The sequence below is a fragment of the Chiloscyllium plagiosum genome, chromosome 3 (genome assembly GCF_004010195.1).
Source record: "Chiloscyllium plagiosum isolate BGI_BamShark_2017 chromosome 3, ASM401019v2, whole genome shotgun sequence".
Lineage (NCBI taxonomy): Eukaryota > Metazoa > Chordata > Chondrichthyes > Orectolobiformes > Hemiscylliidae > Chiloscyllium > Chiloscyllium plagiosum.
In genome coordinates this window covers 120,709,686-120,726,937 of record NC_057712.1, presented here as the reverse complement: position 1 = coordinate 120,726,937, position 17,252 = coordinate 120,709,686, and the positions used below count along the sequence as shown (strand labels likewise).

General features: G+C 41.3%; 1 protein-coding gene across 2 annotated transcripts in view; it reads left to right on the top strand.

Moving 5' to 3' along the window:
- plb1 (phospholipase B1) overlaps positions 1-17,252 on the top strand; it is a 168,507-nt gene that overhangs the window by 73,376 nt on the left and 77,879 nt on the right. For both annotated transcript variants that reach the window (XM_043687221.1, XM_043687220.1), the window contains exons 29-34: positions 2,019-2,090; positions 5,340-5,456; positions 8,141-8,201; positions 11,025-11,083; positions 12,730-12,803; positions 17,011-17,054. In XM_043687221.1, coding sequence (XP_043543156.1) covers positions 2,019-2,090; positions 5,340-5,456; positions 8,141-8,201; positions 11,025-11,083; positions 12,730-12,803; positions 17,011-17,054 — 427 coding nt within the window. The remainder of the gene's footprint in view (positions 1-2,018; positions 2,091-5,339; positions 5,457-8,140; positions 8,202-11,024; positions 11,084-12,729; positions 12,804-17,010; positions 17,055-17,252) is intronic.

Sequence of the window (17,252 nt, the reverse complement as noted above, 5' to 3'; positions counted from 1 at the left end):
TGTTGGTATGATCTGCAAGTTTGCAGATGACACAAAGATTGGTGGAGTAGCAGAAAGTATAAGGGACTGTCAAAGAATACAGGAGGATATAGATAGACTGGAGAGTTGGGTGGAAAAGTGGCAGATGGCTTTCAATCCAGACAAATGTGAGGTGATGCATTTAGGCACGTTTAATTCTAGAGCGAATTATACAATGAATGGAAGAGCCTTGGGAAAAGTTGATGGGCAGAGAGATCTGGGAGTGCAGGTCCATTATACCCTGAAGGTTGCTGCACAGGTGGATAGAGTGGTCAAGAAGGCATATAGTAGGCTTGCCTTCATTGGATGGGGTATTGCGTATAAGAGCTGGCAAGTCATGTTACAATTGTACAAGAGATTTGTTCGACCGCATTTAGAATATTGTGTACAGTTCTGGTCGCCACATTACCAAAAGGATGTGGACGCTTTGGAGACGGTGCAGAGAAGGTTTACGTGGATGTTGCCTGATTTGGAAGGTGCTAGCTATGAAGAGAGGTTGAGTAGGTTAGGCTTATTTTGACTCGAAAAAAGGAGATTGAGGGGGACCTGATTGAGGTTTACAAAATCGTGAAGGGTATAGACAGGGGGGATAGAGACAAGCTTTTTCCCAGGGTGAAGGATTCAATAACCAGAGGTCATGCTTTCAAGGTGAAAGATGGAAAGTTTAAGTACTTCACACAGAGGGTGATGGGTGTCTGGAACACATTGCCAGCAGAGGTGATAGAGGCAGGCACGGTAGATTCATTTAAGATGCTTCTGGACAGATGCATGAGTAGGTGGGGAGCAGAGGGTTACAAATGCTTAGGAATTGACCGACAGGTTTAGACAGTATATTTGGATCGGCTCAGGCTTGAAGGGCCGAAGGGCCTGTTCCTGGGCTGTAAATTTTCTTTGTTCTTTGTTCTTCTCTAACTACCCATCTTAAAATCTAACACAGTCACACAATCCTAAGTCTGGAAAAATATTATAAAAACTCTGAAGAGTTTTATCTGAAAATTACTTTGGCAAGTAACAATTAAATTAATAAAAATAATTATTCCTATATTGTCCAAATATTGGTTTCTAGCTGAAGTTATTTTGCTGACAAGCTGTTAGCACTGGGATTTCTTCCTAAATCAGGTATGGCTGGTTGAATTATTTTTATCTCGAGACAGTGGAGGTAGATTCTGGATTCTCCCTGGAGAACCCTTAGGTTGCAGCAATGAAGACATCCCCTGTAATTCCCCTCCACTTGTTATGATGAGATATTCTAGAGGATTTACAGCTCTGGAATTTTGATGACAGCAAGTTTCAGAGAAAATAGATGAAGACTCCAAAAGCTGTTACTCCAGACAAGATATCTCTCTGATTGCATTCAAATCCAATAGCTTTATCACACCTAATGACTGGACTACGTGGTCTCTCTTGAAAGTGTCACAGTCTAGGCATCTCTAATCATGTAGCTTGTGTTCTTTCTAAAAATAACATTTCAGCTGCTTTGTCCTCTGATTTGGGAAGTGTTCTTTTTAAAATTTTCAGGCTGTGCATAAATGTCCAATCAATTATATATACATGAATATTTCAAATAATTCACTTATTTAATACCTGCACTCTTGGCAGTAAGAAAGCTTCACTGCAGATTTCCACAATAATACATTTATGTATATTGTATTCGCAAAACTGATACAACATGATAAATAAGGTTAGCAGGATTAAAGCATTACAGCAATGACATAAATCAATGCCAATAGTTTTTCTTATGACCTTCCTGGTGTTGTGGTGTTAACCCTTCAATCAATGACCTTTTGTCAGAATTATAGGAAAATAGAAATGAGTGAAAGCTGAGGAAGACAGGAAAAACACAGAAGATCGATGATAGGGTTCAACAGGGTCCTAATTTGATTGAGACATGAGAGATCCATGATAATAAAAAGAAAAATAATAGTCAGATTCAGTTCCAAAACAAAACAGGATGAGGAGAATAAATTTTGGATCTTTGTGATGGTTTTGTCTTCATTCAGTTGGAGCCTCTTGGTGAGAAGAATGCCAATCAAACGTTTGATGGTCACATCAACATCAGCTGTCCTTCAAAGGTACGTTTTGTACGGCTTAATCTATAATTTAGTTTGCTTACACTTCAATGGCAAGCTGACTGGTATTTATTCCCATGCTTTCCCCGGGTTGTCATATTCTGTGCTTTCACTTCTGGTTCTAACCATAAACTATTGTAAAATTGAACGGCAGTGTTGAACTGTGGCGCACTACATGATGTTTCAGGCTGCCAGGGTGCTGGACAGTAACTTCCTGCAAATTTACTCCAAGAAATACATTTTTAACATAATAAATATGTCAACATTTCAACAAATCAGAAAAGAAAAACCTAAAGGCGGCACCGTGGCGCAGTGGTTAGTACTGTTGCTTCACAGTGCCAGAGACCTGGGTTTAACTCCCACCTTGGGCGACTGTCTGTGTGGAGTTTGCACATTCTCTCTGTGTCTGTGTGGGTTTCCTCTGGGTGCTCTGGTTTCCTCCCACAATCCAAGGATGTGCAGGGTTAGGTGAATTGGCTGTGCTAAAATTGCCCATAGTGTTCAGGGATGGGTAGTTTTGGTGTATTCGTCTGGGTAAATGGAGAGCAGTAGGGGAATGGGTCTGGGTGGTTTACTCTTCAGAGGGCCGGTTTGAACTTGTTGGGCCAAAGGGCCTGTTTCCACACTTAGGGATTCTATATTCTATTTTCTCTTCTAGTCAATCCAGAAATCTTTTTTTCATTACAGTTCAGTTCAGACCCTTAGGCACCATGAGTTCAATATCTCCAAATATTTCAGAGCCCAGCCAGCTGAATGGGGCCTATCACACTCAGTTTGTTTTTAAAGGTTACAAGACCATAAGACATAGGAGCAGAAATTAGGCCATTCTGCCCATTGAGTCTGCTCTGCCATTCAGTCATGGCTGATAAGTTTCTCAACCCCATTCTCCTATTTTGTCCCTGTAATCCTTTATCCCCTTGACAGTCAAGAACCTTGACAGTTGTCTGGTGGCTCAGTATCTAACTCAAGAGAAAAGAGCACAATCGCAGTGTCAGGCTTATGCTCTATAACCATTCAACCAATTTACAGTTTTGATTGATTGATTGATTGATTTATTGCTATCAAGCAAGCGTCTCATTCAATATCCCATAGTGGTTGCAGATTTCTCAGTCAATAAAAGTATTAAGAAGTTGTTACTGCTTATGAAATCCTATGAATATAATCCTATAATCTTAAACAGAAGATGTATATTAATATTTCACTGCATAATTCACAATGTTGCTTCCATTCTATATCTTCATTAAATTTATCCTTTGATATCTTATGAGATACAGTGAAAAGTGCTGTTTTGCGTGCTGTACAGGCAGATCATACCTTGCAAAGTGCACCAGAGTAGAAGAACAGAGTGTAGAATACATTGTTACAGCTGCAGGTAAGGTACGGAGAGAGAGAAAGAGATCAGAATTACCATTTGAGAGGCCCATTCGAAAGTCTAATAATAGCACGGAAGAAGCCGTTCTTGAATCTGTTCATCTGTGTATTCAAACTTTTATATTTTCTACCCAATGGAAGGGGGTGGAAGAAAGTATAACTGGAGTGGGAGGGTCTTTTGTTCTGTTGATTATTTTCCTGAGGCAGGGGATGTATAGATAGAGTCAGTATAGATGGAAGGCTGGTTTGTATGATTAACTTTCACCACTCTTTGTAGTTTTCTTGCGGTCTTGGGAAGACCAATTTCCATAACACACTGTGATGCATCTAGACAGGATGCTTTCTGTGGTGCATCTATAAAAGTTGATAAAAGTCCTTGTGCACATACCAAATTTCCTGAGCCTCCTGAGGAAGTGGAGACATTGTGTTCTTTTCTGACCATCACATTGACATGGGTGGGCCAGCACAGATTGTTGGTGGTTCATCACTCCCAACAACTTGATGCTCTCGACCATGTCTACCTCAGCACCGTTGACGCAGACAGGGCTGTGGCTTCCACTTGTCTTGGCAATGGTTTAATAATGGTGTAAGTGAGAATACAGGATTTTGTCCCAACAATGAACATTACATACAAAACATAAGAAAAAGAAAAACAAAAATGCAATTATATAGACAGCAAGATCTGTGAATTGCAAACTAAATATCAAAGGATAAATTTAATGAAGATATAGAGTAGAAGCAACATAGTGAGTAATGCAGTGAATATTAATGTGCATATTCTGTTTAAGATTATAGGATTATATTCATAGGATTTCATAAGCAGTAACAACTTCTCAATGCTTTCATTGACTGAGAAATCTGCAACCACTATGGGATGTTGAATGAGATGCTTGCTTGATGAGCGTGTGATCTGTAATGTCAAGTGTTTGTGGTACTTGGATATTGCAAGTAAAGAGTCACCATAGAAAACAAACCTAGATACTTCACAGAAACATAAGGAACGTTCACAAAGTTGATCCTGGATATGAAAGGATTTTCTCAAGAGGCGAGGCTGAGTGGGTTGGGCCTATACTCATAGAGTTTAGGAAAATGAGAGGAGATTTTATCAAAACATGGAAGAACCTTAGGGACCTTGACAGAGTAGATGAGGAGAAGTTGTGTAGATCCAACTAATAATATTCCAAATTAGTATTTGTATCATTTCTTCATAACAGAATGACAAATGGGAGTATAGTGGATGTCAAAAAATGAATGATGGATTAAAGAAATTAACATTGATAGGATGTACAAAGGCCACCCAGTGGTGAATGGAGGAAGATAGAGAGGACACTCAATGTGATCAAATTTCTAACTACAAATGGAGTATGGGATGTTCTCATTTCCGATCATCACTTAGTTGGGCTGGTGAGCAAAGAGAGCTGACGGGATAGAAGATCACTCATTTCAACCAATGAATGTAGATGGTGACAGATTGAAAATTTCACTTGACTGGCCAACAAGGATCTTCGGATAATGCTCTGGGGACATGGGTACCAATTCACCTTGACAGATAATGAAATTTGAATTAATAAATTAAAATTCCAGAACGAGAAAAGCATGACTAATGGTAACTACTGCTGATTATCATAGAAACTCATCTGTTATCCTTTAGGGCAGGAAATCTGCCACCCTTACCTGGTCTGTGCTACATGTGACTCCAGACCCACAGCAAAATGGAGGACTGCCCTCTGGGTAATTAGAAATGAATGTTGGTCTAGCCAGTGACACCTGCATCACAGGAATGAAGAATTTTTTTAAAAATCCTTAAGTAGGAAATAATAACCATTCGACATTTAACTTAACTAATCAATACTTTTTGTTTTCATCTTATGCTAATTCCAGGAGCAGCCTTACTTGAGGACATACAGAAACAGTAATTTTACTTATCCAAATAATCCTGGGCAGCTGACGACAGTGGCCCCTGAGACCACTGAAACCACAATTGTTCCATCGCAAGAGGTTCGTGATAAATACAGCCAAAAATTGTTTCAAGAAAATGGGTCTTTGAGGATTAACCTAATCATCTCCCAACCTATTCCAAGCAGAGTTGGTGATGGATTAATGAAATGAAAATTGGGGAGGAAATAGTGGGAAGGTGTAGAGTGGGGTTATGCTTCACTATTGTCCACCATACACCACCATTCAATATGGACCTATACACTGCAATGATTTTCTTTATGTTAACTTGTTAATTGGTATCCTTCAAAACCTGGAGCTGTCCAGTGATAGAATTTCAGATTCTTGTTTGGAAATTGCTCAAAAAACCCATTCCTTGCTCTTGGCCTTGGTGTTTCAACCTGCACATACTCGGGATGGAACAGACTATCCCCATCGTTCAACCTCTTACAGCCAGTTGGTGCAGGAATAGTTTGGAAGTTGATCTTTACTCAATTTTATTATAAAATAAAGAACTGTGAATGCTGGAGATCTGAAACAAAAAAAACAGAAATCACTGGAGAAACTCTGCAGGTTTGGCAGCATCTGTGGAGAAAAAGCAGAGTTAATGTTTCAGGTCCAGATAGGAATGTTGGAGGCATTCGGACTCATAGTTCCTGACTTTATTCTTTCAGCAGCAGACTTCTACAGAAAGTGTTTGTTGGTTCAGTTGGTACAGATCATCATTGGATGAGAGTGAAGGTGGGATCAAATTCTTCTTGAAGCTTCCAGTAGTACTGAATGAGTTACTGTACAAGTTAGGATACAATGTCATGTCAATGGAGAAACTTGAGTATCAGTGAGATAATGGTTCAGGTTGGATCCAATCCAATTCAATTTCCTCAATCCATTTCCACTGGAAAGACTTCCAACTAGACCCTAAAGTTTCCTCGGAGATGCTGTAACTTTCCCAGACGTATGGCACTTCTTTGATTTCCTTGATCATGACATTTCCTCAATTATTTCTGTCACTCATAGGTTATGTCTACTACACCACTGTGTAACTCAGTAACATAGCTCCACACTGTTCCAAAGATCAGAGAACATGAGTTTCTCCTGGTTAAGCCAATGGGCAAAGGTTGAGACACAGCATAACCTGAACCTTTTTAATGGTAACTTATCTTTTCAATGTAGTTGGTGAAAAACTAAAAAAAGGAAGAAATTAGAGTCTGAGAAAAAGAAGTAGCAAGAAATATAAAAACAGACTTCTGCAAGTATATAAAAAGAGAAAGAGTAGTTAAAGTGGTCATTGGTTCCTAAACATGTGGAATTGGGAAATTCATAATGACAAACAAAGAAATAGCAGGGGTTTTGAACAGACAATTTTGTATCTGTTGAATGATGTAAAAGGCACCAAAGAATAGTAGAAAATCAAGAGGCTAAAAGGATAAAACAATCACCTTCATGAGAGAAACAGTATTCAGAAAACTAACAGCATTAAAGACTGACAAGTTCCCAGGATGACATGCATCCGAAAATCTTAATTGGTTACAGAGATAGTGGATGTATTGGTTATAATAATACAAAATTACCTGGGTTCTGGGAACATTCCAATGTGGAATACTGTGGATATAATGCCTCTATGCAAAAAAGGGAGGAGACAGAAATAGGAATCTGTAGACTAGTTCCCACCTATCATTGGGAAAGTGCCAGGATCCACTATTAAAAAGGTAGCAGCAGAATATTTAGCAAGTCATAATACAAGCAGGCAGAGTCAACTGTGTTTTGTGGAAGTCAGAAGGTGTTTGACAAAATCATTAGAGTTATTTGGGGATGTAACAAGCAGAGTGTGTAAAGACCAACCAGCCAATGTGGTGTCAAAAATGCATTTGACAAATTCACAAAAATTGTTATTGAACAAGATAAGAATGAATTGGCCTGAAACATCCTAACGTAGCAATCACTGTCAGTTTGTACTCCTGGAACAACTGTTAACAACCTTAATAAAGCTCCACACCTCTGGCTGGTCTTCCCTTTGAAGCTCTTTCATGAAGTACATGAAGTGTACTTGAAATTAGAGTTATCCTTCATAGTGCTGGATCATTGGGGAATTCAACTACACTACTCTTTTTATGGTAGTAATTGCTATGGGAATTTCATTCACTAGCACACTGAAAAGATTGGAACATTTAAATAGCTTCTCTCTGTGTTAGTGACTGAGTGTAGGTGAACAAATCAGTGCCTGTGAATAGGTGGGTGAACATATACACATGTAACTGGGTTGGATGAGTGAGATGAGGGGGTATGGTGGGTTAGCTAAGTAAATAAGGGAGTCGGGTTGGCATCTGGTAGAGTGGTGGGATGGTAATAGGCAGTATAGCAGGTAAGTAGGGTGGCAGTTTGGTGAGGTTGGGGTTTTGGTTGGCATAGACTGTCAGGTTGGCTCAGCAGGTAGGGTGTTCATGGTGAGAGAGGGTCAGAGAGGAAGTCAGAAGGTCTGAGGGAATCAGACAGACTGGAATATCTTGCCTATGTTGTTGTGGGTAATAGGCTAACAAGGATGGAGAACCTGCTGAGTTTTGTTTCAGCCTTCTGAGAATTGGTTGAGCATTCTGAGTGGCTTGGAGGGGATCCAGCCACTGTTAATTCCATCACAATTTCAGCAGAAATTGCTTTGAGGAAACTCCAGCCAAGCTGTAGCAAGTTGAGGGAACTTAAACATAACTAGAGATGAATGGGTTGAATTTGAAGTCTGTGATTACTTACAGATCTTCGGAAGCCAGTTACTTTGTAAGGACAGAGCTCCATCAGACGTTATTCCCAATTCGGGTAAGTATAGATTATTTAAAGTAAGTTTGCTGCTTTGTCCCTCTTTCCATTATTATCTCCCAAAAACATACATGATTACTAAGCTTAGAGGGTCGACCTGCCACCAACAACCTCATTGTCTGAAGACTAGAGTTCAATATCCAAGGATCACTGATCATTCAATACACCAAATGAAGTAATATCCTGTGAGTGAGCCAGCGAGTCAGAGTCATTAATGACATAGAAAGAGGCCATTTGGCCCATTTAGTCCATTCAGTCAACCCTACTCTTCTGTTCAATCCACATAACCTTGTAAGCTTAATTCCTTTCAATGCCCATCCAATTTTTTTTCAGGATCATTGAATGTTTCCACTTTGAACACCCTCCTAAACAGTGGGTTCCAGATCATTAACCAAACCTGTCATAATCTTGTACACTTCTATCAAATCTTCCCTCAGTGTCCTGTGCTCCAAGGAAAACAGTCCCACCTTTTCCGATCTAACATTGTAAGTAAAATCTTCCATTCTTGGAACAACCTCATGCTGAAGAATCTCTTCTGCACCTAATCAAAGACCCTCACATCCTTTTTGAAGCATAATAAAACGTGCTCATGGTCATCTCGTAGACATAGATATGCACAGCACAGAAGTAGGCCATTCAGCCCATCATGTCCGTATCAGTCAACAAAAGTTTGACTACATTACATTACATAGCCCTAGAGGCTATGGCACATAAATGAACATTTAAATACTGCTTAAATGTTCTGAGATTTTCAAAATAAACCACTCTTTTAGCCAGTGAGATCCAGACTCCAACCACCCTCTTTGTGAACAAAATCTCTTCGACATCCTCCTAGGCTTCTCCCTCTTACCTTGTCCCAAGGTATTGACTCCCTTATTAATGGAAAAGTTGCTTTCCTAAGCACTCTGTCTATGCCCTTTATAATCTTATACACCTTCGTCAGGTCCCATCTCAGCCCTTGTTGAGACAAGGAAAACAATATCAGTTACTCAATCTTTCTGTATTGTTCAGACACTCCAGCCCAGGCAACATTTGGTAAACACAATGAGCCTCTTAACAAATCCATGTTGACTATCCTGATTTATCCCCATATCTCCAAGTGCAACTAAATTTCTGTCCCTCAGAAATCTTTCTAACAATGTCCCAATCACAAAGTTAAGCTGATGAAAATGTAATTTCCTGGCTTATCTGTTCCTCCCTTTTGTAATAGTGATTCAATATCAGCAGTCCTCCAGTCCCCTGGTACCTCACCTTTGGTCAGAGAGGATTTGAAAATTACTGCCAGGCCCCTTGAAATCTCCTTCTTTGCCTCCCTCAACAGCCTGGGATATATCTCAACCAGGCCTGTGAACTTATCGCTTTTAAAGTTGCTAAACTCACCAGTACCTTCTCTGTATTTATTTTAATTTCTTGTAAAATTTCAGACCCTACTTTGATGACTGTACCTGCATCATCCTTTTCCATTGTGAAGACTGATGTAAAGTATTCATTAAGAGCTAGTTATATATTTCAAAATACCTTTTTGGTTTTCTCCGCCAATGCTTTCTCATGCACTTTCCTAATTTCCTCACTGCATTTTTTATTCTCTTCTAAGGACTCTGCCATACTGAACCATCAGTATATGCCATCAGCTTTTTTTTTTCTTCATTTTAATCTTTACAACTGAGTTCTCTAGTCTTCTTTTAAAGTTAATTCATGGGACGGGACATCGCTGGCTGTGCTAGCTTTCATTGTCCATCCCTGGTTGTCCTTGAGAAAGTCGTGCTCCCAACTTTTGTCTTTTGCAAACATCATTCGCTATTAACATCCCATTGCTATGACACATTTTATCTGCAAGTAGCTGCTCCTAGTCCACTTGGGTCAAATTTATTTCTTGATGAAGGGCTCTTGCCCGAAACATTGATTTCTCCTGCTCCTCAGGCGCTGCCTGACCTGTTGTGCTTTTCCAGCACCACATTCTTGACTTGGATCAAACTGTATCCTACATTAGTAAAATTAGACTTTTAGCCAGTTTATAAGATTTATTCCTGGCCCATCAATATCCTTATCCATAATTATCTTAAATCTAACTGAGTTATGGTCACTACAGTCAGTTTTGCTAATAACGCAGTAGTTCCAATCTCGTGCAATCTTGTGATATAATGAAATTGTGTAATAGCAGCACCATTTAAACTAATAGGGCCAGAATCGGGTTATAACCAATACACGCTTTAAAAGTTTGCGCTTTAGAAACACTGTCTCCAATTCGTCAATCATGTTAAAGTGAATTTACGTTAATGAAACCCATGCTATAGCAGATTGACCTGTATTTCCAAAATGCTTACCTACTGATATCCTTTCCATCTGCCCAGGACTCGCTTCCAAATATCAAGTCCAGAATTAACATCCTTTGTTGGGCTTTCTACATATTGGCTAAAACAGTTCTCCTGGATGCAATTTAAGAATATTATCTCCCTCTCCCTACCTTGCACACTAAAACTATTCCACTTAATATTGGTACATAAAGTACCCAAGTGTTATTGTCATTTTATGTTTACACTTCCTTGAAATGTGATTACCTATTTGATGCTTCATTGCTCCCTAACTGTTTGCCACATGGTGTCAGACTGGAATTCTGTATAGACTGGATAGGGAGAAGGTGACGGGTTCACTGCTTCAGCAACGCTAACAGTCGGTGAGAATTTTAATCTGGTACAGACCCACAAGCATTTACAAATGTTGCATTGGACAAAAGAGATGCAATGAACATTTCCTGGAGTTTGGCCCATCTGCATTCTCAGCCATAAGTGATTACATGATATTCTTGACTTGACTATTTTACAGTTCACTCTCTACGACCGGCTGATGTGAAAGTGATCGGAGCAGTGGGCGACTCTCTGACGGTTTGTGCAGTAGTTATCTCTGCAATTAAACTTTAAAAAGGGACAAATTATAGCATCTGTGCATCAGTAATTAATGATCTTACTGCACCATTTATAATAGCAGATGGTCAGTGATATTGATAACAAATTAATTGTACCAACTGTACTATGTATATCTTAGTGATAAATTCCATGCCAACTGATATTTGTATATTTATAAGCAGGATTTTTTAATCTCCAGAGAAACAGCCAACAATTTATTATGAACAATATTGGTATTGAAAATAAAACCAAACAAAAAGCTACAGCTGTGATTTTGTAGCCTAACAGTAGTGATGTAGTTTAACATGCTTGGTTTGGAGCTTAATGACCACATTGCACCTCCTGCCCAAATTTCAGTTCACTAAGTGGACATGAGCCTTTCAGGGGAGGCTAGAGCTTGGTGTTCATCTCTCATTTCCCAAGAAAAGGTTATATCAGTTATATCCACACCCAATTTTCTCCCGAACCCAATCTGCACCCCTCACCTAATCTACACCGGACCCAATCTGCACCCCTCACCCAATCTGCACCAGACCCAATCTGCACCCCCCACCCAATCTGCACCGGACCCAATCTGCACCCCTCACCATCTGCACGCCTCACCCAATCTGCACCGGACCCACTCTGCACCCCTCACCCAATCTGCACCAGACCCAATCTGCACCCCCCACCCAATCTGCACCGGACCCAATCTGCACCGGACCCAATCTGCACCGGACCCAATCTGCACCGGACCCAATCTGCACCGGACCCAATCTGCACCGGACCCAATCTGCACCGGACCCAATCTGCACCGGACCCAATCTGCACCGGACCCAATCTGCACCGGACCCAATCTGCACCGGACCCAATCTGCACCGGACCCAATCTGCACCGGACCCAATCTGCACCGGACCCAATCTGCACCGGACCCAATCTGCACCGGACCCAATCTGCACCGGACCCAATCTGCACCGGACCCAATCTGCACCGGACCCAATCTGCACCGGACCCAATCTGCACCGGACCCAATCTGCACCGGACCCAATCTGCACCGGACCCAATCTGCACCGGACCCAATCTGCACCGGACCCAATCTGCACCGGACCCAATCTGCACCGGACCCAATCTGCACCGGACCCAATCTGCACCGGACCCAATCTGCACCGGACCCAATCTGCACCGGACCCAATCTGCACCGGACCCAATCTGCACCGGACCCAATCTGCACCGGACCCAATCTGCACCGGACCCAATCTGCACCGGACCCAATCTGCACCCCTCACCCAATCTGCACTGGACCCAATCTGCACCGGACCAAATCTGCACCCCTCACCCAATCTGCACTGGACCCAATCTGCACCGGACCAAATCTGCACCCCTCACCCAATCTGCACTGGACCCAATCTGCACCGGACCAAATCTGCACCCCTCACCCAATCTGCACTGGACCCAATCTGCACCGGACCAAATCTGCACCCCTCACCCAATCTGCACTGGACCCATCTACACGCCCCCCCACCCAATTCACACTCCCACACAATCTACACTCCCACCACTCTGCACCCCTCCCAAATCTACACCTGACCCTTGTTTGTTAGCTTGTTTGAAGAAAACAACATGTAATGGTATTAATTGTCTTGTAGGCTGGCAATGGAATAGGCTCCAAACCTAATGATGTTCTGGACGTCTTAACACAGTACAGAGGCTTGTCCTTCAGGTAAAAGGCACTGCTTATGAAATAAAGATCCTGCAGCATTACAGACAATGCACAATCATCTGAATTTCAGAAACATGGGATTATTATTGTGCCTGGAGCAAGGTCCCAATACTCACAGGTTTTGCTTTGGTTCCATTTGAACTCACTGGTCAGAATGCTCCCCTCCCTGCTGTAGTCTAGGCAATGATGAGAAAACACAGTGACTATAGAAGCCTTAATAAAAGGTGCAGGTGAAAAGAGAACTCTGAGACAGGCGGTCAGTGTCATTGAAAGAAGCGGGCAAGGTGAGAACCATAAAACAGGCAGTCAGCATCACCGAGAGGAGTGGGTGAGGTTAAGGCACAGAGACAGACAGTCAGTGTCCATGAGAGAAGCTGACAAGGTGAGGACCCTGTGACAGGCAGTTAGCATCACTGAGAGAATAGGGTGAGATGAGGACCCTATGACAAGCAGTCTGAGTCACTAAGAAAAGTGGGTGAGGTGAGGACCCTGTGATAGACAGTCAGTGTCACTGAGAGGAGAGTGTCAGTATGTAGACAAGAAGTCAAGAACAGGACTCCATGGCAAGCAGTCAGAACTAGATTCATTGGAGCTATTTGGCATAGGGTTTTGCCCTACCAGGGAAAGGAGCTAACTGTTTGATAGGTCTCTGATGAAAGCTTAAGGTCTTTTCTTTTCTTAAATTTTAATGTAACATACAAATTGATGGTTAAGACTTAAAAGACAATATAAGTAAGTGAATAATATAATTAATCCTTATTAAGGCTGGCAATTTCTGCAGCAAATAGGAGCTCCTGGATACCATTGAGTCCAGGAGTTGGGAGGTCATGTTTTGGCTGTACAGGACATTGGTTAGGCCAATTTCGGAATATTGTGTGCAATTCTCATCTCCCTCCTATTGGAAGGGTGTTGTGAAACTTGAAAAGGTTCAGGAAAGCTTTACAAGGATGTTGCCAGGGTTGGAGGGTTTGAGCTATAGGGAGAAGCTGAATAGGCTGGGGCTGTTTTCCCTGGAGTGTTGGAGGCTGAGAGGTGACCTTATAGAGGTTTATAAAATCATGAGGGGCATGGATAGGGTAAATAGACAAGGTCTTTTCCCTGGGGTGGCGCAGTCCAGAGCAAGAGGCCATAAGTTTAGAGTGAAATGGGATAAATTTAAAAGGGACCTAAGGGGCAACTTTTTCATGCAGAGGGTGGTGTGTGTGTGGAATGAGCTGCCAGAGGAAGTGATGGGGACTGGTACAATTACAATATTTAAAAGGTATCTGGATGGGTATATGAATAGGAAGATTTGAGAGGAATATGGGCCAAGTGCTGGCAAATGGAACTAGATTAGGTTAGGGTATCTAGTTAGCATGGACCAGCTGGACTGAAGGATCTGTTTCCTATGCTGTTTCCATGACTATATGACTCTATGACCATTCTGATCCAGAGCAAATACATGTGTAGTGATTGTTTGAAATTCCACTAGCTTTCAGCTAATAGTTATGAATTAGAGACAGAACTGCAGACCCTGCAATGCACCAGGGAGTAGGAAACCTTACCTGGATATTTGTTACCAGGATGCTGCCACAGTTCTTAGGGTCTCCTGATTTGGTCAGGGCAGGAATGTGGTAGTATGAATGAAGCAGGTAAGGGGACCCAGAAGGACAGGAGTATCAGCCTTTGCAATTGTTCCAATAGATTAACTCATTCTGTTTTGGTGAGAGGGGCGTCTGTAGGGTGGATGAGCAAACTGACAATGAAGGCAAAAGTGAGGACTGCAGATGCTGGAGATCAGAGTCAAGATTAGAGTGGTGCTGGAAAAGCAGGTCAGGCAGCATCCAAGGAGCAGGAAAATCAACGCTCCCTTTAAAGCCTCCCATTTATCTCTCCACCCCGGAGGGTCCTAGCCTCATTCCTGATGAAGGGCTCCTGCCCAAAACGTCGATTTTCCTGCTCCTCGGATGCTGCCTGACCTGCTGTGCTTTTCCAGCACCACTCTTATCTTGAAACTGACAATGAAGCCATTCAATTGGGGCAAGCAACAGGTATGGCAATAATAATAGAGAACTGTACAGTGAGGATGATTGACACCATTCTCTGCTGTTAAGAAGGAGAATACAGATAGCTGTGTTCCAGGGTTCAGGGTATCTGTTCAGGGCTGGAAAAGAACTTATGGTGGGATAGGGGAGTGGCAAAGATCTCTGTGTAGGTACCAATGACATAAGTAGAATGAGGAAATAGATTCTGCGTAGAGAATGTGAATGACTAGGCATTGGATTAGAAAGCAGAATCTCAAATGATATAATCTCTGGATTATTACCTGAGCCACATGCAAATTGGCGCAAAGAAAATTAGAGAGATGGAAATGTGGCTGGAAGACTAGTGTGAGAGAAGTGATTTCCAATTCATGGACCACCATAGCACTCCTGGAGAATGTTGGGTCTTTACCATTGGGTACACCTGAGCCACGCTGGGCTACATAACTTGAGAATTAGAGAGGGTTTTAAACGAAGTAGTGGTATATCAAAAACTAGAGACAAGGTAATGCAGGGAAATAGTAATTTGGGAAATGAGAGTCAAAGAATGGTAGGAAGGGTGATAAAAAAACAAAGAATTCATGAATAATAAAGAGTAGATGTTACAAATATAAGAAACAGATGAAGGTAAAGGCTCAGTATCAGAACAAATTGATAGTGCACATTGAAGTTGGTAAATGCTATCTGCCGGCTGTGACAGAAGGATGGCTTCAGGGTGATAAGGATTGGATCCTCAATCTTCAGCAGATAGGACATTAAAGCAAAACAGGAAGCTATTTAAAGGTGGGGGATAGCACTGTTAATCAAGAATGACATCTGTGCAATAATTAGAGGTGACCTTGGTTCAGGAGATAAGGATGTAGGATCATGGCTTTGACAAATAGTAGGAGAAATAAATCACAAGACAGAGTGGTCTACAATCCCCCCTAGAATTAACTGACAAACTGTACAAGAGGAAATATTGGGGCTCAGTGATAAAGGGATAGCAATAACACGGGTGAAGAATAGATATAAACTGGAAGAATGAAATTGGCAGAAGCCTGGATAGGGAATTCATAGAATGCATTCAAGACAGCTTCTGAGAGCAACACATTTGAGAATCAACCAGAGAACAGGTTTTATTAGACTTGTTATTGTGTAATGCGACAGGGTTGGTTAGTGATCTTAATTTTTTAAGAAAAACAAGATCAATGGGATGTGGGTGCCCAGCATGTATTGCCTGTCTCTAATTGCCCCTGAGAAGTTGGTGAGCTGAAGTCATGTGCTGTAGGTAGATCCACAATACTATTATGGAGGGAGTTCCAGGATTTTGACTCAGCAACATTGAAGGAACAATGATAAAGAGACTGTCAATGCTCAGTTATTCGGTATATTCAGACCAATAGAGGACTAAGGAACACGAGTATTCCATTTGGCCCTCCGAGCAAATGCTCTGCCATTCAATAAGAACATTGCTGATCCCATTGTTATCTCAACTCTACCCACCTTCCCTTTGGCCGTACATAAACACTTTTCCTCTTTAAATACTCTCTCTTTGACCAGCTCTTCATCCTATAGGAGACAACATGGTACATGGCAAAGTGTCGTGCTTTGTTTTACAATGTTCCTTGTTTGGTTATTTATTTGGTTCATTACACTGTACTTGCTATGAAATGTAAGTTGCTGCTGTTTAAGGCCAATACCAGGAAGAAGCTTATGTTACAAGCTACCATTGCATTGCAGTGGCAGTCAGTTAGCTTAGTTGGCTGGTTTACGGTGCACCGCCAACAACAAGGATTTAATTCCTGCAACTGGTGAGGTTATCATGAAGGTTCTACCTTGCCCATTATCTGAGGTGTGGTGACCATCATGTTCAACCACCACCAACCATCTCTTTCTAATGAAAGTGGCCCTCTGAGACTATGATAGGCCTCTGAGACCTTACCTTTGCATTACAGTATTGAAGGAGTGCTGCACTGTCAGAGCTGTCAATGTTCTAATGACCTGGAATTATATGCATACATGTAGACTTATGGAAATATGTATCATGGAATTATATATACCTGTGGATTTGAATTTTTTTAATACTCATTAAGAGAAAAGAAATTTTTTTTAACTTAAAAGTTGAGAAAATAATTTTAAACATTGCTTAAAATTATCTGAGAGAATAGTTTTCAATAAAACTTGTTTTATGCTTTTATTAACAGCATTGGAGGAGATGAGTCATTAAGAAGCTCCACAACTCTGCCAAGTAAGGACATTGAAATTATATAAAATTGAATATTGTTTACTCTTTGGACATTTTGAAATGGTCCTACATGATAACTTTTAGAAGTAAAAGTTTACCTCACACCAGGGTGACCTTAACAGAGATGGTCAACAGCTCTTTTTTCCCCTAAAATCTAGTCCACACATGGGTGCATTTCTGAGTATTCACCTTAGAATAATT